The sequence below is a fragment of the Ursus arctos genome, unplaced genomic scaffold (genome assembly GCF_023065955.2).
Source record: "Ursus arctos isolate Adak ecotype North America unplaced genomic scaffold, UrsArc2.0 scaffold_20, whole genome shotgun sequence".
NCBI classification, from domain to species: Eukaryota; Metazoa; Chordata; class Mammalia; order Carnivora; family Ursidae; genus Ursus; species Ursus arctos.
Window position 1 is genome coordinate 25,755,492 of NW_026622875.1, and position 21,117 is coordinate 25,776,608.

Consider the following 21,117-nt stretch of genomic DNA (forward strand, 5'->3'; position numbering starts at 1 on the left):
TAAGTTTGATGAAGCAGGAACTGTGATGAGTTTACATATGAATGCAATTTATGGGAATAATAATAGTGATTGCAGGTGAGTCTATCAAATTACACTTGGCTGAAAGGTTAGATATAGATAAGGTGGTAGCTGGTGTTGACTTTTTAAAAAAAAAATTGGGGGCATGGGATGAGGCGTTAACTGAAGAGTGTAAATTCCATCAAAAGCAGGAATGTTTAGTTTATTATATTTCTAGTACCTAGAACAGTCTTAAATATGTTCAATATATATTTGTTGCATGACTGGATAAAAAAATACTTGAGGACTTCTATAGAGAAGTCGAATATGCAACATTTCCAAGTAATGTTTTACTGAATAAGGTTTCTGGGGAAATAGTATTGAGGAAGGTATAAAGAAGGAGATGTCAAAGAAGACATGATTAAAATCTTCAGCATTGGCATTATTGTTGTGCAAAACACTAATTTAAAAAAAATTTCATGTCTTATATAAATTACACTTTACTGTTTGCAGTTTGTATTTAATTACTGAAAACAAATTGTAAAGCTTCCTTTGGTCAGGAATTACATCTCTTAACCTGTAATAGTGCTAAGTACTTTTCACAGGATGAAACATAATTCAGGTATTCTGCATAAAGCAAAGTGTACCTGTATTTAATTTAATTTTTTTCTTCGTCTTTTTATTCAGTCTACAAATAAGAAACCTCGAAAATCTCCAGGAGAGAAGAGTAGAATTGAAGCTACTGTTAGAGGAACAGGCCGTGGAAGAGCTAATGGGCACCCTCAGCAGAATGGTGAAGGGGAGCCTGTTACACTATTTGAAGTGGTGAAATTGGGGAAAAGTGCAATGCAGGTAAATTTTAAGTGTTTTGTTTTATTTACAGCACAGTACTGTCAGTAATATATGTGGAACCTGTTAAGTGACATATATTCTTGCTGATTGTGTCATTAAGAAATTTATCTTTAAAATTTTTCTTTGTGTTACTTATTTACAGCATCAGGAAAGGCATTTTTTTAATGGTAAAATGCACTTCAGATTACAGTGTACTGCATAAAATGACTTGTGTATAATAGCTGCCTGAGAGAATTTTTATTGCCTTAATATATTTTTTTAGAATCTGACTTAATATAAGTAACATATGTGTACTGAAGAATATTTCAAAGAAGAAAGGGTATAAAAAAAGGATTCTTAAGCAGTGAACTAGGAGTAACTACAATTAATACTCCACGATTATTTTGGGTGTGTATGTGATCTTTTATAACCTTCTTATTCTCTCTTCTCTCTCCTAATTCACATAACAAATACTATTAAATATTCTGCAAGAGCACATAATTATTGGCTTATTAATTCATTATAAGGATAAACCATAATTATTTTACTATTCTTTTAATGTATCTTTACATTTTTTTACTGTTACAGAATTTATTCATTATTCATGTTTACTTCTCTACCTCTTTTTTTCATTTTAAAACACTAGAGGTAGGGGTGCCTGGGTGGCTCAGTCGTTAAGAGTATGCTTTCGACTCAGTTCGTGATCCCAGAGTCCTGGAATCGAGTCCCACATTGGGCTCCCTGCTCAGCGGGGAGCCTGCTTCTCCCTCTCCAGCATCCCCTGTTTGTATTTCCTCTCTTGCTATCTCTGTCAAATAAAATAAAATCTTTAAAAATAAAAACACTAGAGCTAAAATTATTTGGTGAAAGGGTGTTTCTTAACTGTGTGATACATAAATGTATTACCCTCCAAAAAATTTTACTAGTATATCTTTCACCAGAAGTGTGCCTAGCAACTGGATACTTTATATTTAGGAATTAATTGGTAACATAGGTGAAAATTGCAATTCATTTTTTTCTTTTTTTCTGTCTTTTTTTCTTTCTTTCGTTCGTTCGTTCGTTCTTTCATTTTTCCCTCCCGCCTTCCCTCCCTTCCTTCCTTCTGATTTATGTATGTATGTATATATGTATGTATGTATTCATTTATTTATTGGGGGGGCAGACAGAGGGAGAGTGAGAGAAGTCCAAGCAGACTCCGCACTGATCATGTAACCTGACTCAGTGCTTGTCTCACAGCTCTGAGATCACAATCTGAGCTGAAACCAAGAGTTGGAGGCTCAACAGAGTGTACCACCCAGGGGCCCCTGTAATTTATTATTTTAATCTGCATTTCTTTGGTCACCAATGATTGATAAAAGTTAAAAATTTGTATTCTCTATTTATTTGCTCATTTTTGTTAGTTCATTTTCAGTTTCTTTAAAATTTAGGTAATTTATGAAACAGGTTTACTTTTAGAACTTTTCATTAGTATACTTTTTATTTTTTAACCTGTATTTCCTTTTGCATTCCTTAAGGGAGTTCAGTTTACTGCTTTTTTTATGTATGTTACCGGATTGATATATTCAGGGGTCTTGGAATTTGTGTGGGAAGGGAGGGAGGTGGGGCAATGTGAGGATGCTAATGATAAAAGAAATAGAAAATTTCCAGTTATTTGAAGCAGTGGATGGAGTGTAAGTTACAGAAGTATAATTTAAAAATAATGACCCTTAGCCACAAAGCTTGACAGTTTTTTATACTTTAGTAGAAAAATTGTTACCAAGCTATAGGTATTTTATTTTTGAGGTCTACTTTATGGCTTTCCACCTTTAGGTGGAAACACCTAAGGAAACACTTCCTTAGGTGAAGGAAGTTTATTTTTTATTTTTATTATTTTCTAAAAGACTTATTTATTTATTCATTTTAGAGAGAGTGTGTGTGCTAGCATGAGCAGGGGGAGGGGCAGAGGGAGAGAATCCTCAAACAGACTTCTGCTGAGTGGAGAGCCTGACGTGGGGCTTGATCCCAGGACCTTGAGATCGTGACCTGGGCTGAAACCAAGAGTCAGATGCTTAACCGACTGAGCCACTCAGGCACCCCAAGGAAGTTTATTTTTATGTATGAATTTAAGCATTGCATTTCAGTACTTTGCTATCATTTTTTCATGTAAAAGTTTATTTTGTAAGGTATTTGTGTATATAAAAGTAATTTTAATGTATATTCTATTAAAGCTCAATATCACTTTTTTTAAAAAGATGAAAAATATCTTTAATATTTAATGTGAACAAAATCTGGTCTAGTATTTGAAACAAAACAATGACTAATACAAGTTTTTTCTTTTTTGTCCATTGTATTCTCTATTCTTCATTCAGATTAGTCTTCCCTAATGCTATTTCATACTATCACTTATTGCTTAAATTCTTTTGGATCCACATTTTGTGCAAAGTAAAGATAAGTAGTTCAGATCCTAGCGCTTTCCATTATTTGGTTTTAACCTATGTTTTCAACTTTTTCTCTCTTCTTCTGTTGAACTGTGCCCCAAACATTTTCTACTTCACTATAATTTTTTACTATTCATACTATATTTTTGTTTCCTAGCTATATTCAAATCTATGAAGTTCTCTCTATATTTTTTTTCATTCAGCATTCTATTATGGGCATTTTTTTTCCCCCTGTGACTTTACCTTGTAATTCTTCATGTTTTTATACTGTTTTCTAACATGGGTGGGCCATAACTTATTTAAACAGTTTCTATTTGGGCTGCTTTATTCTTAAAAGAAGTAAGATATAAACTACACTACTAAAACTAGTTTACTGTTCATATAAACTAGACTAGTTTTATTCTTTTAAAAATAGTACTTTGAATACTCAGCTATCCATCTAAAATGTATATGTGGGAGTGTTTTTGTAACATAAATTCCTGAAAGTAATTTCTGAGTAAAGGGAATGCATGTTTAAAAAATTGATGTTTGTTCTATGGAAGGTGGCACACTAATCTCACTGTTTATTACCTCCTCATTTCAAACATAAAGTAATGATAAAATATTAAAAAGAGAATACAATGAGTTTAGAAACTAAAACTTTCTGTGCTTAAAGTTTAAGATAATCTACAGTGAAGAAGAGGATTGGATTTAGCATAGAGAAGCAGGTACTTGTAGCCAAGAATTTGGTTCTTGTACGTTAAAAGGACTAAAACTGCTTCATGAAGTGTAGAGAAATAGAATTAGGCTTATTACTATATGAAGCCAGGGCCAAACATTAGTCTCCATACTAGTAAAGGAGACTGAAGAAAGCCACTGATAACTGCTGCATAGGATAAAGCTTATGTTTAGGGTGATCATATATCTCAGGTTACCTTTGAGATTCCCAGTTTATGCTTATTGTTTATCTAGTTATTAATAGAGTCTCTGTTAATACTTGAGAGGGTCCTCGTTTGAATAATAACTTAGTCTAAAACCTCGTTTATGGGAAATCAAGGGCTGAGGATAGGGAGAAGACAGACATAGTTCTTAAAACCAGGACCCAAATTGAAATGTTTGCTTAACTAAGTTGGTGACTGGGCCTATAAAAATTCACAATATTATCTTAGAGCAGGGAGTTCTAAACCCACGTTATATAATCTAGCTCTGCAGTGGAGTGACCAGGATGAGCAGAGATAACCACAAAACTTTAGATGGGGAGGGATGCATAATAAAAGAAATAAATAGCATATTTAAGGTGCTGGAGAGATGAAAGAAGAAATTATATCTGGCACAAACAAGGGGATAAATTTAATAAATTAGTTTTACTGAGGGAAAAAAGAAACTATAGTAGATGCCATCAAAGGGAGAATATAAGAATTGACATTCATTAGGCATTTATTTAGAATGTAGTCCAGAAAAATAAAGAAGTAAGTATGAAAGAGCAGCTGCATGACTTTGGTATGGATTGAAGGGTTCCAAAATATGCCAGAGGAAGAAATCAAAGGGAATAGAAGAGACATGTTTTTGAAGAGATAATTTTGGAAAAATTTCTCAGACATATTTCCTTAGATCCAGAGTTTGTTCTCAGGAGTGAGCAGGTAAATAAAAATAATTACCTAGTTTTTAATAGTACAGTATAACTGCAGAACATGAGGGTTAAAAGAAAATCTTAAAATATTTCGTCAAGGAATACTTGATCCTATTGTATGACTACAGTGCTAATGATGTTGAAATACACAAAATAAATTCCCCTTCTAAATTATACTCACAAGTGTCAAAAAGTCCTTTTAAAATGCGATAAAGAGGAGATATGCAGAGTTGACGTGTGAATGTTAGTGAAAGTACTGTTAGTAAAAATACTGGGGCTAGCTAAAGCACTACTTGGATAAATATGCAGTCTTAAATGTATTAATATTAGCAAAAGCAGTATAAATTAGAAAAATTGCAAACCTCAAGTAATTAAGAAGAGAGAAAAGTAATTAGGAAGAAAGGGATAATTAAAGTAGAAATGGAAATTATACAGAGAAAGAAATTGTAGAAAAGGTCAACTAAAAAAAAATATTAGCAATTGGAGGTCAATACATTTTTAAGACCTAGAGATTTTATCTGGATAAAGGATATTTACTATCCAAGGGTAGTTTACTGTTAACAAATATTTTACTATAATATACCAAATAGTTATGTTATGGAGGGGGAACCTGTCCTTATCTGAAATGATGTGAAATGTTTAGAAAAATCATTTGATAAAGTTCAGGTGATATTTGTGATGAACAATACTCTTGGTGAATTAGGAACAAGAGGGAAGTTCCTTATCTTGGTAAGGAAGATATAAAATTATCTGTATTTACAGAATATATACTAATGAAAGTGTTCCACAAAATTTCTAGAGAGAAAATTGACATTAAAAAAAAAAATTAGGGGCGCCTGGGTGGCTCAGTCGTTAAGCGTTTGCCTTTGGCTCAGGTCATGATCCCAAGGTCCTGGGATTGAGCCCCACATCGGGCGCCCTGCTCCGCTGGGAGCCTGCTTCTTCCTCTCCGACTCCCCCTGCTTGTGTTCCCTCTCTCGCTGGCTGTCTGTTTCTCTGTCAAATAAATAAATAAATAAATAAATAAATAAATAAATAAATAAAATCTTAAAAAAAATATCAGCCTTCTGTATGGCAGTAATAATCTATTAGAACATGTAATAGAAGACAAGAGCCCATTCAAATAAAGTGCTAAAGAGGAAATAATAAAATTTAGGCTGTATAAATTATTATAAAATACTGTGTCTCATCAGAGTGAATAACATTAAAATGGTAGAAGATAGTAGGAGTCAGTAAGGCTGTAGAGTGCCAGCTGTTGGGAGTACAAATCACCTAACCCCTCTGGATAAAAAAATTGGCAGTATCAAGAAAAGTTGAATGACCTGTCCATTTTTCATTCATTTGGTAAATATTTAATGATTGCCTACACTGTGAAAGTGACCTTTTTCTTTGTTGTTTCGTTTTTCTTCTCTTCTCGTCTCGTCTCGTCTCGTCTCTTCTCTTCTCTTTCTTTTCTGAGAGTACTTTGAAGAAAAGCAATTCAATTCCTAGACACAACCTCTAGAGAAATTTTTGTGTATATAAAGGAGGCAAATACAAGAATTTTTATTGCTGTTTTGTTTATAATAGCGACAAAATAAAGAAGAACCTAAATGTGAAACACTTAAATTTTCTATAGTGATTGAAACTGAGTGAACTAGAGCTCTAGGTACTGTTGTGAGTATATTTCAGAAATGCATTTTAAAGGACAAAGCAAGCTACAGAATAATACATTGTGCCACTTTTATAAAGTGTAAACACACAAGGTAACTTAAAATCAAGTCTATGATATTGTTTACTTAGAGAACGGGATCAGAGAGGGGGTATGTGGGGTACTACAACATGAAACTGAAAAAGAAGCAAAAAGAGACAAGTATGGTTATAAAACATTAAATGTTGTTGAAGCCGGGCACTCTTTAACTTGTCTGTCTTGTTTATTTTATTATCTGAAAAAGAAATAGGTGTTTCTGAAATGCTTCCCCAAACGAGGTCTTCTTTAGTCAATATGTTTGGAAAATGACTACATCCCTTCTCCTTTGAAGAGGTACAAAATGTGAAGGCTTTGATAAGGTTTTGGATTAAAAAACCTGATTTCTTTTGTTTATTCATCATCCCACAAACCCTTGATTCCTACAACTATTTATGGCTTTTCTGTCTTCTTGTCTTTTCTCCCTATCAGAATTGTAGAGGATCAGTTTTATTAGCTAAAACAGGTACTTATGCACTGCCAATAATCAGAGGCTATATATTCAGGACTAAAACCACAGTTCTGTCCTCATGGAATACAGTCTCATGGGAAACAGATGTGGAATACTTTAGTAAGAAGATATACAGGGTGGGTTGAAAACATGAAAAATTCACTTAGGCCTGTCTAGAGGACAGGATCATGAAAGGCTTGCCTAAATAGATAAAACTTGAACTGAGACTTGAAAGTTGAATGGAAATTAGCTAGGCAGCAGTGGAGTATTTCTTATTGTAGAAACAAGACATGTAAAGATGAGATCTATACCTCTTACTGTAGAGGGCTATGATACTGTAGTAAAAATAGAGCTAAGAGAAAGGTTAGATTCTGAACATTGAGTGTTCTGATAGGGAAAAAAGACAAGAAGACAGAAAAGTCATAAATAGTTGTAGAAATCAAGGGTTTGTAGGATGCTGAATAAACAAATCAGGTTCTTTAATCCAAACCTTATCAAAGCCTTCACATTTTGTACCTCTCCACAGGGGATGGGATGTAGTAATTATACAAATGACTACAGAAGACTTTTTTGTGAAATTGATGGCATTTTAGAAAGAAAAGGGCTCCATTGATGAATATTAGCATTTTTAGAAATATTTTTCTGTATGCAGTTTAGATAATGATTTGAAGGTTGTAGGGCTGGAATCCGACTTCTTTTACTGATTCAGTTTTATACTGATCCAATTAGGAAGAAACACATGTTTAAATTTTTAGAGTGTCAGTGAAGATGAGGAGGTAGTGACAGAGACTACAAATATTAAGGCTATGGAGTGATTCTGAGTGATTCTGAAAGATGAGAAACAGGAAGGAATCTGAGGTGATTTCTAGTTTGACTTGGTGGTGTTCACCAAAAGAAAATTTGCATGAGCATAGGTGTTGGAGGATGGATATGGGGAATAATTTGGTTTGGACATTTTGACTTTTAGATACATGACACTGAATACATGTTGAATTTTGGAACATTCATGTTGTTTACTTAATTTAACTGGTATTTGTTGTTGCAGTTATGAGCTTAGTAAGCATTTAAATGAACTGTAATCCATTGGCATTTGAATTTTGTATCCTCAGATATCAACTAAAAAAGTTGGATTATAGTTTATTCATTCAAAAATTCGTTTTTAAAAGCCTGTTGTTCCAGGCATCAGGTTAGGTGCAAGAGATACAGATGAGTATAGACTTTCTAATCATGGGAGGTAAAGGAAAGCCTCCATACTAGTCAAGTGATCTGTTAATATACCATCATGAACCATTGATTAATACTAATTGTCTTAGTGTACTACTAGTACTAATAACTTCTGTGAATAGGAGTTGGAGTTAGACTATAAATGAGCTATACCTAATGACACAATGTAGTCTTCTGTTTGCTTTTGATAGGTAACTCTGAAGGGAAAACTGGTTTTGTTCTTTTCAATATGACTGGAAAAAGATATAGGTATCTTAGGGGATAGTCTGTGATCAGTCATTCTCTCTCCCTGAGAGAGGAAGCTGTTCTGATATAAAGGAAACTTGAACTTTTAAAGGACATTGATTTCTTCTAGTCCCCAACTTACAAATGGGGTTGTTGCCAAATCTTAACATATAAAATACAGAGGAATTCTTCCTCAAGATTTAGCTGGGCACATTTTACTCCACGACTACACCAAAGAAAGTGAAAAAGCACCTGTGAGTTTTTTTAAAATCTACCTGTTAACTTGTGTTTGAACTCATATAAGGACTTTACAGGAATTGATACATTACTGAGTCATTAATGAAATGGATAAAAGTGTTTCATAATAACATTTGAATTTCTGAATGTTCACTGCAAAGCTTAAAAGGTTTAATAAGTATTAAAATGGCTGAAGAATGTCTAAGAAGTATGAGTAATTATAAAAGAAATTCTAATGAGATATTAAGGGAGAGAACAAGTATATCATTGACTGAAATGAATATGACTAAGATGGCCAGAAAATATTGAAGGAAGGAAGTGTCACAATGAAGATGAGGAGTGTGGAGTAAAACCTTACAGAATGCAGCAAATATAAATACTTGAATAGAATTAATCAACATATGAGTATAATATAAGAAATATGTGTTTATAGCTGCGACCACTGCAGTGTAAGATATTGGGTACAGGATTGAAAATTGTATGATAAAATACTAAAACATTCTGATTTTTAATATCATAATGAAAAATTTAACAAACATCTAGATTAAGTTTAGCTGAAGTAGAAAACTATAAATAGTAGGTGTTTAAACAAGACAGAAGTTTATTTCTCTCATATATAAAATACTTCAGCAGCTATATATTTTAATGTAACTCAGAAATGAATTTTGTACATGAAAAGGAAGAAGCTGTGGGCAACACAATTGTAGACACTCACCCATGCAGCAGACCTTGGGTCCTGTTCCAAAGCCCTATGAGTATCTTTCTATCCTGTCCAGATCTCATTTCCCTGTATTGACCCTGGTGGGGAGTATGGACTAATGGTGACAGTCAGCCACATCACATTTCCCATGTTCCATGAATGAGTTGATCATTTAGGGGTGGGGGTGGAAGGGGAGGAGTGCTACTGGTGCCAGGCACTGGGCTCTTGAGGTGAACTCTCCATGCTGGACCTCAGTTCCTACAGATGAAGGCATGCATGAGTGGCCACAAGAGTGGCTAGAGTCTGGTAATGCCTAGCAAGCGTACCTTTGTGGCCATTGATTGCCTGTACAAAGCCAGATGTGACAGAAATGGTGTTTGAAGGCCCACTAGTACAACCAGATGTTATTGTGCTGGTGGATGAACCTGATGGGCATCCATGATTTGGAAAAGGAAGACTTGATCCTGCAACACAGTACCCTTGTTGCAAAAGCATCGCTGCCAGGATGCCTTTGCCTTTTAAACTCAGACTGGGAAGCTGAGCTGCAGTGGCTCTTTTGTGACTGTTACATGATATATTCCAAGTACATGCTGGTGGTACACTGCAGGCAGCTTACTCTCTATATTAAGCAGCAGTAGAAGACCTCTTGGAAGATCCTTGATGAGATGGACATTGCTAGGTCTGCCTGTTTTGAGAGGAGGGTTAGGGATGAATTACTCTACCAGAATGATAGCCTTCCCAATATGCACTTCTGTAGAGGGTCGTCCCCTGCTGGTAATTTTTACATGGATAAGAAATCCACTCTCACCCACCATGGACATTTGACAACTAGCCACAGTGTTATCATTGTGGTGGTCCTAGTGGTCATTGTTGGTAACATTGATATCCTGGTGATCACAATCAGTAGGAAGAAGGGGAAGGTAGGAATCAAGGACTGGGGGAGTTAAATATATAGTCCAGCATAGGTCCCCTGGGTGGGTAAGAGGATAGGATTCAGGACCGATTCTTGGCCCAAGGCAGGTACTTCCTCTACCACCATTCTTCCTTCTCTCCCTGCCCCCTCTATCTGAACAGTTGTAGTCCCAGGGTGATCTCTCTTTTTGGCTTTATGTCCCATCCTCTTTTTTTTTTTTTTTTTTAAAGATTTTTTTTTTTAATTTATTTATTTGACAGAGATAGAGACAGCCAGCGAGAGAGGGAACACAAGTAGGGGGAGTGGGAGAGGAAGAAGCAGGCTCATAGAGGAGGAGCCTGACGTGGGGCTCGATCCCGGAACGCCAGGATCACGCCCTGAGCCGAAGGCAGACGCTTTAACCGCTGTGCCACCCAGGCGCCCCTGTCCCATCCTCTTTTGAAGAATTATTCTAATATTCCTTTTTCCTCTTGGTCCAGAAAAAAGTAATCTGACTGTAAAGTAAAGGCAGACACAGGAGGTTTTCATTTAATGGTATCTTTGATTATGTTTAAAATAAAATGTTAAGATGACATCCAGGATCATTTAAAAGTGATAGAATACCTTTTGAAGGCTTAAATGAAATTAGGTGAGGAACAATGCTTTTCTTTTTTGAGTTTAAGTTACTTTTATTGGCTATATCTCATTACAGAGGAAAGATTAGCAACTTAATCGTGAATTATCTACTAGTTCATTGTGGTCTTCTTGATGAGCAGAGAATTTGGCTTTATTTGGACTTGCATAATAGCCATATTACTCTCTGTTATACCACCACCAAATCTGCTTCTCACTTAAAGGGGATCTTATTTTAGTGGCCTGAACACATTTTTTTTTGAAAGCAGACTATTCAGAAACTGTTAGTGTTTATTCTTTAGCTCACTCTTATCACAGCTGATATTAGTAATGTCCTCTTGTGTAAAAATGTTTGTACATATTTGGTCTTCGGTAATTTGGGGGACTTTCTTAATATAACAAATTTAATGGAATTTAATAAAATATGAAGAAGACATAAGGCAAAAGAACTTGTGTCAGAATGTGCCCCCCCAAAACCTAGTCAGCTTTTTTCCTTTCTTTTTTTTTTTTTTGATCCTGGAGGAGGTTGTACATAAGAGGCAAATAAAATAAATAGAACTTTACATATACTAATTGGATGAATGAAATAGTTACATCAGTCAAGGTATTATCAAACCAAGGCATGTACCTTAGAATCACATCTTAATTTGATCTTTAGAAATGTTCAGATTTTATAGCCCATGAATTTCAATAGAAATGATTATTTTTTTATACAGTAATCATTGCTGATCCCTTTTAGTGATTTAGCTGAAGTACCTTTAAACTCCTTCATTGTTCAAGTGCCATGGTCATGTCTCATCATATGCATATTTTAAATTGAGATTTGGAACTGGTCCAGGCAGGACACTTCACAGTCAGCTTAGTCCTTAACTCTTTATTTGAGAAGAGTAAGGAAGTTCTAAACATAAATTTCATTCCTCCCAGTTTTTTTGTGTTTGATTATATAGTATTTGAATTACTAAGCTGTTTTTTTTTTTTAAGCATTTTAGTCCTGATTTCCTCCACTTTCTTAGAATGAAAAGTAATATATAGAATATACAAAATGTTTCAGGACAGAAGATAGAAACTGCTTATTTCATTTCATAGTTAATTGGAAGTCTTCAAATGATAGGTTAATATTTACTTAGAAATGGGTTTGGGTTTTGTTTGATGGTTTTTACATGTCTCTCTGAAATTAACTTTGTGGATGTTTTAACCTGTTTTCAAAAATTCTAGCAGCTACATAGAATAGCTATAAAAATTAAATTTCAAATACTGGTGGCTTATCATGATAGATGTTAATTTCTCATTTTCTGACCATTCTATACCAGAATTAGTGGTACCCATCTTCCATTCATATGATTCAGGGATCACGCTCCTCCCATTTTCTGGTCCTTTTTTCCTCTAGAGCCTCAATGTTGTTTGCATTCAGTAGGTGGAAGGGGAGAGAGAATGGAGTAGTACCTACTTCTTAGAAGCTTTTGGACACTTTGTTTACATTCCATTCACGGGAACTTATTGCATACGAAGGTGATCTGGGTAATGTAGTCCATGGCTGGGTACTTGCCTTCCCATTTTCGTACACACTGTGGAATGGAGAACACAACTTTGCATGCCACAGTTACTTTTAGATAATTAGAGCAAAAATATGCAGTACATATTTTTATTTTAATTTTTTCATTAGACAGAACATTATAAAAGCTGCTGGTTAGTGCTAGGACAAGAGCATTAATTGCCTATAAATTATTTATAACTGAAGTCCTAAAGGAAGTTAGGAACTCTAATTAGGAATTTTCACAGCCTCTATTCAGTTATATTCAAAGGTAACTACTATTTTTCACATGTTTAGCTTTAGGGAAGATACATTGTTGTATTGTTCCAGTACTTTTTGATGTCAAGCTGTGGCTTTAACTTGGGTGTTTCAGATATTATTAATTTTCTTCATGATATCCCCTAATCTTCCAAAGGTATCATCCACAGTTATATCATCTTTTATACAGATGGTCAAGGGCTGATCAAGTAAGTAAAGATATGACTGCTACTATCTCTATGTATATATTCGATTATATATATCAATATAATAGTTTTATAAAGTCAGTTTTAGGAAAAAATGGCCTTTATGTACATACTTGTATGTGTTTGTGTTATTGTTTGTAATTGTGTAAGTATATGAAATATGGTGTTTTCTTAGTTTCATTATCAAAGAGGGGACCTAACTTATTTTAATGCTTCTGGCTAAAATACCTACTTACACTTTCAGTAATAACTGAAATACAGAAAACATGCTTGAATAAAGGTATTGAGGTATCAATGAGATTTCTCCTTTATTCACCACAGTAAATTTAGATTGAGTGTGCTTGTACAATTTCTTACTCTGTATCCTAACTTTAATCATATGTAAATCAGAATCCTTCCCCCCCACCAAAAAAATTTTACAATTTCTTTTCAAACTGCTGAAGAAAATTATATATACATGTTGATACAATTCTTTATTATTTTATAGGTTTTGGTCCTAAGCCTTTGAGATAGGAGGGCAGAGGAGATTCGTTTCCTTCTGGTGAGGACCTTTGATCTAGTACAGGATTTCTTTTCTTTTCTTTTTTTTTTTTTTTTGAATATTTTATTTATTTGTCAGAGAGAGACAGCCAGCGAGAGAGGGAACACAAGCAGGGGGAGTGGGAGAGGAAGAAGCAGGCTCCTAGCGGAGAAGCCTGATGTGGGGCTCAATCCCAGAACGCTGGGATCATGCCCTGAGCCAAAGGCAGACGCTTAACGACTGCGCCACCCAGGCGCCCCTAGTACAGGATTTCTTAACCTGGAGTCACTGCTAGAATTTTTGGCAGGCATGAATATAAATGAGGAGAAAAGTAAAAGATTTGGAGCTGATTTTAAAGAAATAAGAGGAAGCCACTCCAGGATGTTTAAAAGGATTGTTAATGACATTGAAGACTAAATTTGTAGCAGTTATCACTTCATGTAACTGTTGATTTTCTTCCTGGAGCTCTGTAACCAAATATTAGAAATAACGAAATTATTTTTCAGTAAAAAGAACAAAAATATAAGTTGTGATTGGTTCAAGGAACTCCTTTTCAGTAGTTATAGTCCTCTCGAGGGTTCTGAATTAGTTGAAACAAGACAAAGACTGATCTGGCATAGATAATCTCAGGAAAATATTTGTAGATGTTGTGCTGTTTTCAGCATAATTGGGGTAGGATATGAATGTCTCATAACTGGCTGCAGAAAGGACTCAACTGAGCATACTTCAAGAAAAATAAAAACCCTGTATCCCCTCTTAGAACTCCAACCTTCACCCATCACACAGAGATACTTACCTTGTTATATTCTTTGCTAGCTTCTCCTTGTAAACTCTTACCATCTTGTGACATTAAACTTGATTGTGCTTACGTCTTCTCTTTCCATCCATTTTAAATAGATCTGACATATGTTTTTAAAAGACTTTTAAAAATTTTTGTTTATTTCCCAGAGAGAGAGAGAGGACACACAAACAGGGGGAACACCAGGCAGAGGGAGAAGGAGGCTGCCCCCTGAGCAAGGAGCCCAATACTGGACTCAATCCCAGGACCCTGGGATCATGACCTGAGACGAAGGCAGATGCTTAACCGACTGAGCCACCTAGGTGTCCCAGATCTGACAAATATTAACCTATATTTTTACTAAGAAATATATATATATATATATATGTGTGTATATATATACACATATATATATATACACACACACACACACACACACACACATAAACATTGATTTTATTTATTTATTTACTTAAATAGAGAAAGAGAGCACAAGCAGATGGAGGGGCAGAGGGGGAGAGAGAGAGAGAGAGAGAGAGAGAGAGAATCCTAAGCAGACCTTGTGCTGGGTGCAGAGCCTGACATGGGGCTTGATCCCACAACCCTGAGATCAAGACCTGAGCCAGAATCAAGAGTCGGACATTTAACTGACTGAGCCACTCAGCTGCCCCTATTTTATTCCATATTTCAACAAGGAAGAGTATTGTTTATGGGACTAAATGGGGTTGTTATGTCTGATATGATAGGAACTCATTTATCTATTATATCCATAGCCTAATTTTGTTTTTCATGAGTATACCAGTATTTTGTAATTTAGGTATCTTGATTTCAGATGACACATTAAAGAGAAATATTCAATGCTTTGAAACGGGTTTTGCCAACTTTATGAGAACAACTCATGCACTAACAGCAAGAAAGGCACATTTATACTACAATTGTCATAATCTATGTCATCATATCCACCCATAGTTCTTTTTTTTTAAAAAAATTTATTTAAATTTAATTTATTTAACATACTGTATTATTAGTTTCAGAGGTAGTATTCAGTGATTCATCAGTTGTATACAACGGCCAGTGCTCATTACTTCAAGCACCCTCCTTAGCCCATCACCCAATTACCTGATTCCCCTACCCAACTCCCCTCCAACAACCCTGTTTGTTCCCTGTAGTTAAGAGTCTCTTGTGGTTTGCCTCCCTCTCTGTTCTCCTCTTATTTTATTTTTCCTACCCTTCCCCATGTTCATGTTTTGTTTCTTAATTCCACATATGAATGCAGTCATATGGTATTTATCTTTCTCTAACTTATTTCGCTTAGCATAATACCCTCTAGTTCCATCCACCTTGTTGGAAATGGCAAGATTTCATTCTTTACGATGGCTGAGGAATACTCTATTGTATAAATATACCACATCTTCTTCATACATTCATCTGTCGATGGACATCTGCGCTCTTTCCATATTTTAGCTATTGTGGCCATTGCTGCTATAAACGCTTGGGTGAAGGTGCCTCTTCGAATCATTATGTTTGTATCCTTTGGATAAATACTTAGTAGTACAGTTGCTGGGTTGTCGAGTGGCTCTATTTTTAATTTCTTGAGGAACCTCCATACTGTTTTCCAGAGTGGCTGCACCAGCTTGTATTCCCACCAACAGTGTAAGGGGGTTCCCCTTCCTTCACATTCTCACCAACATCTCTTGTTTCCTTAGTTGTTGATTTTAGCTATTCTGAACAATGTGAGGTGGTATCTCGTTGTGGTTTTGATTTGTATTTCCCTGATGCCAAGTGATGTTGAGAATTTTTTCATATGTTTGTTGGCCATTTGTGTATCTTCTTTGCAGAAATGTCTGTTCATGTCTTCTGCCCATTTCTTTTTTCTTTTCTTTTTCTTTTTTTTTTTAAATCCCTGTAATACCACTCTCTTCTGCCCATTTCTTTACAGATTTTTTATTTTTTGGGTGTTGAGTTTGATAAATTCTTAAAGATTTTAGATACTAGCCCTTTATCTGATAAGACACTGGCAAATATCGTCTTCCATTCTGTCAGTTATCTTTTGGTTTTGTTGACTGTTTCCTTTGTGGTGCAGAAGCTTTTTATCTTGGTGAAGTCCCAATAGTTCATTTTTGCTTTTGTTTCCCTTTCCTTTGATGACTTGTCTAGCGGGGAGATGCTGTGGCAAAGGTAAAAAAGGTTGCTGCCCTTGTTCTCCTCTAGGATTTTGGTGGATTCCTGTCTCACATTTAGGTCATTCATCCATTTGAGTTTATTTTTGTATATTGTTTAAGAAAATGGTCCAGTTTCATTCCTCTGCATGTGGCTGTCCAGTTTTCCTAACACCATTTGTTGAAGAGACTGTTCTTTTTTCTATTGGATATTCTTTCCTGCTTTGTTGAAGATTAGTTGACCATAGAGTTGAGGGTCCATTTCTGGGTTCTCTATTCTGTTCCATTGATCTGTGTGTCCTTTTTTGTCCCAATACCGTAGTGTCTTGATGATTACAGCTTTCAGTATACCTTGAAGTCTGAAATTATGACGCCACCAGCTTTGGTTTTCTTTTTCAACTTTCCTTTGGCTATTTGCAGGCAGCTTCCCTATTTTGATGCTTGGGACCTCTCCCACCCTTGGGCACCCCCGTTGTTTTTGTGACCCCAGGGATCCTGAGCCCACGCGGTCCCATCTGGGATTCTTCCCCACTCGCACCCTGAGCACTTTTAAGGCCAACTTCTGAATGTTTTGATTTTGCACTCCGCTGCTTATAACACTTTCCAGGAGTCTGCTTACGGAGGCTCCCTCCTTCCCAGTTTATCTTCCAATAAATGGCCTCGGATTCACATCTCTGTACCTCATACCTTGCAAAATGTGGTTGCTTTTTTGTTTGTAGAACTGCAGCATTCATGTAGAACTGAAAATATCTGTTTTGCAGTGCCAACAAATTGGACAACCTAGAAGAAATGGAGAAATTCCTAGAAACATAAAAGCTTGATAACTGAATCTGGAAGAAATAAGAAAATGTGAACAGACTGATTGCAAGCGATAAAATTGAATCAGTAATAAAAAAATCTCTCACCACCACCAAGTCCAGGACCAGATGGTTTCTCAGGCAAATTCTATCAAACATTTAAAGAAAAGTTAATAACTATACTTTTCAAACTATTCCAAAAAGTAGATGAGGAAGAAAAGCTTCCAGATTCATTCTGTGAGGATAGCATTACTCTGATTCCCAAACCAGGTAGATATTACAAAAAAAAAAAAAAAAAAAAAAAAAAACTACATCCCAGTATCTCTGATGGGCATAGATGCAAAAATTCTCAACAAAATATTAACAAGCCAAATCAGATAATACATTAAAAAATTCATTCACCATGATCAAATGGGATTCATTCCTGAAATGCAGAGTGGCTCAGTATTCACAAACCAGTGAATGTGATACATTACATTAATAACAAAAAGGGTAAAAACCATATCCTCTCCACAAATGCAGAAAAAGCATTTGACAAAGTACAACATCCAGTCATGATAAAAACCCCAAGAAAAGTAGGTTTAGAAGGAACGTATTTCAACAAAATAAAGCCCATATATGAATAACCCACAGCTAACATCATACTCAGTGGTGAACACTGAGGCCCTTGAGCCTCTAAGATAAACAGGACAAGAATGTCCACTCTCACCACTCTTATTCTACATAGTATTGGAAGTCCTAGCCAGAACAGTTAGTCAAGAAAAAGAAATAAAAGGCATACATATTGGTAAAGAAGTAAAACTTTTCAATATTTGCAGATGACATGATTCTATACATAGAAAACCCTAAAGACCACCCAAAACTACCAGAACTGATAAGTGAACTCAATAAAGTCCTAGAATAAAAAATTAGTGTACGGAAATCTGTTGCATGTCTTTACACTGATAATGGAGCAGCAGAAAGAAATTAAGAAAACAGTCCCATTTACAGTTGAACCACAAAAAGTGAAATAACATGGAATAAACTTAACCAGGTGGTGAGACACCTATACTCAGAAAACGAATATTAAAGAAATTGAAGGTAACAAACATATGGAAAGATAGTCTATGCTCTTGGATTGGAGGAAGTAATATTGTTAAAATGTCCTTATTACCCAAAGCAATTTGCAGGTTTAATGCAGTTTCTATCAAAATACCAGCAACATTTTTCACGGAACTGGAACAAATAATCCTGAAATTTGTATGGAATCACAGAAGACTCAACATAGCCAAAGTAATCTTGAAAAGGAAGAACAAAGCCAGAGGTATCAGAATCCCGGATTTCAGGGTATACTATAAAGCTGTAGTAATCAAAACAGTATGGTACTGGGACAAAAATAGATGCATAGATTAATGCAACAAATAGAGTCCAGAAATAAACCTATGCTTATATGGTCAGTTAATCTATGACAAAGGACGAAAGGATGTACAATGGGGCAAAAAATTCTTTTTAACAGATGGTGTTGGGAAAAGTGTACAGCTACATGCAAAAAAATGAAACTGGACCACTTCCTTACACCATACACATAAATAAACTCAAATGGGTTAAAGACCTAAATATGAGACCTGAATCTATAAAATTCCTAGAAGAAAACATCGGCAGTAATTTCTTTGACCTTGGCTATAGGAACACTTACTAGATATGTCTACTCTGGCAAGGGAAACAAAAGCAAAACTAAACTATTGGGACTACACCGAAATAAAAAGTGCTTGCACAGCAAAGGAAACCATTGACAAAATAAAAAGAACCTACTGAATGGGAGAAGGTATTTGCAAATGATATGTCTTAACTAGTGGTCAATATCCAAAATTATAAAAAAATTTATACAGCTGCACTCCAAAGGAACAAATAATCCAATTAAAAATGGGCAGAGGACCTGAATAGACATTTTTCTTAAAAAGACATACAGCCAACAAACACACGAAAAGATGCTCAATCAACATCACTAATTATCAGGACAGTGCAAGTGAAAACCACAATAAGATATTATTTTATACCTGTCAAAATGGCTAAAACAAAAAGTACAAGAAATAACAAGTGTTGGCAAGGATGTGGAGAAAAATGAACCACCATGCACTGTTGGTGGGAATATAATTGGTATAGCCACTGTGGAAAACAGTATGGAGTTTCCTCAAAAAATTAGAACTACCATATGATTCAGTAATTCCACTTCTACGTATTTGCCCAAAGAAAACGAAAACACTAATTTGAAAAGATATGTACACCCTTATGTTTACTGCAGCGTCATTTATAATAGCCAAGATATGGAAGCAATCTTAGTGTCCATTGATAGATGAATGGATGAAAAGGATGTGGTACACACACACACACACACACACACACGCACACACACACACACACAGAGATAGGCACGCACACAATATTTCCCAGCCATAAAGAAGAGTGAGATCTTGCCATTTGCAACAAGATGGATGGATCTAGGGTATAACGCTATGTGAAATACAAAGAAAATCAAATACTGTATGATTTCAGTCATGTAGTATTTATGAAACAAAACAAGTGAACAAAGAATGGTGAAGAAATAAGATAAAAAAAGACTCAAAAGCAGAGAACAAACTGGTGGTTGCCAGAGGGGGGTTGGTTTGCATCAGGAGTATGAAATAGATATAGGGGATTAAGTGTACACTTATCTTGATGAGCACTAAGAAATGTATAGAATTGTTGAATCATTATATTTTACATCTGAAACTAATATAACATTCAGTTAATTTTACTTGAATTAAGAAGAAAAGAAAATATGTATTTTCCAAAGCCCTGGTAACACTAAGACTTACAATTTTATAACAGTATTTATAATTTTTAAAGACAAAAATGGTGGCATTTTGAATTCTCAGGAATTTGTTTCTTTGATTAGAAGTAACTCAGTTTAAAATTTTTTCTGAATTATTTATTGTCCATTTACATTTCCTTTAAAAGTTTTTAAAAATTCATTTATGTCTATAATGCAGAAACAATAAAAATTTTAGGGATTGTTTTTGGTATTGCTGAAGTGATTGAGAAGTACAAATTAGCTAAGAAAATTCTGAAAATGAGTAATGAGAGGCTCACTCTACTAATTGGTAGACTGTATCATGAAGCTACAGAAAATATTAATGTATGTCACTGGTTCAACAACCAGTAGGTGGATCAGTTGAACAAAAGCAGACCTAAGTTTATATAAGATTTAATTTAAAAATTATGTTCTACCTGTCCTTTCTCTTCATAATTGACAACTGATTAACAACTTGAAAAAAAATCTGTTACATCATACCACACCCCATGTCTAGATGTGGTAAATTATTAAATAATAATATAATAAAACAATTAGAAAAAATGTAGATGAAATACTGTTGGGTTTGAGAATTCTAAAACTATAAAAGCAAACTTAAATATTTTACTTGTTTAAATACTGTGAATACTTAGCATTTTACCATATTATTATATTTCCTGTTTAGTGCTTCTAATGTTTAATGTCAATTTGATATTAATATTGCCACTTCAGCATTTCTATTTTTGTTTATATTTTGATCTCCATCTTTATTTTCTTTTTATAAACCGTGTTTTATTTTTATCTAAACAATACATGTACATGATTTAAAAAAAATAAAATAATTGTGCTAATTGAATAGGATGATCAGGAAGTAGCATATAACATTTAAAGCCTTAGTAAGATATATGTGAAATAGAGGTTGGGAGATAACCTCCTAAAAATCTGGGGGCCAGTGGCTATCTCACTAAAATATCTGGCCATTCAGTGGTCCTGGGCATGTCATCTTGTGAAGAAGGATGATGTTTTCTGGAATGTAAAGATGATGAAGGTTTCTCTGGATTGTTGTGGTGGACAGACTCAAATGTGGCTCCTCATGACTCCTACTTCCTGGTATTCA

At 35.0% G+C, this 21,117-nt stretch overlaps 1 protein-coding gene across 5 annotated transcripts in view; it reads left to right on the forward strand.

The window, feature by feature from the left end:
• Positions 1 to 21,117, forward strand: part of STAG1 (STAG1 cohesin complex component) — a 432,120-nt gene that overhangs the window by 154,212 nt on the left and 256,791 nt on the right. For 4 of the 5 annotated variants that reach the window (XM_026497089.4, XM_057315808.1, XM_057315810.1 and 1 more), the window contains one exon: positions 685 to 849. In XM_026497089.4, the coding sequence (XP_026352874.1) occupies positions 685 to 849 (165 nt within the window). Of the gene's footprint in view, positions 1 to 684; positions 850 to 12,888; positions 12,941 to 21,117 lie in introns of those variants that run through there. The other variant, XM_057315811.1, reaches the window with a different exon arrangement.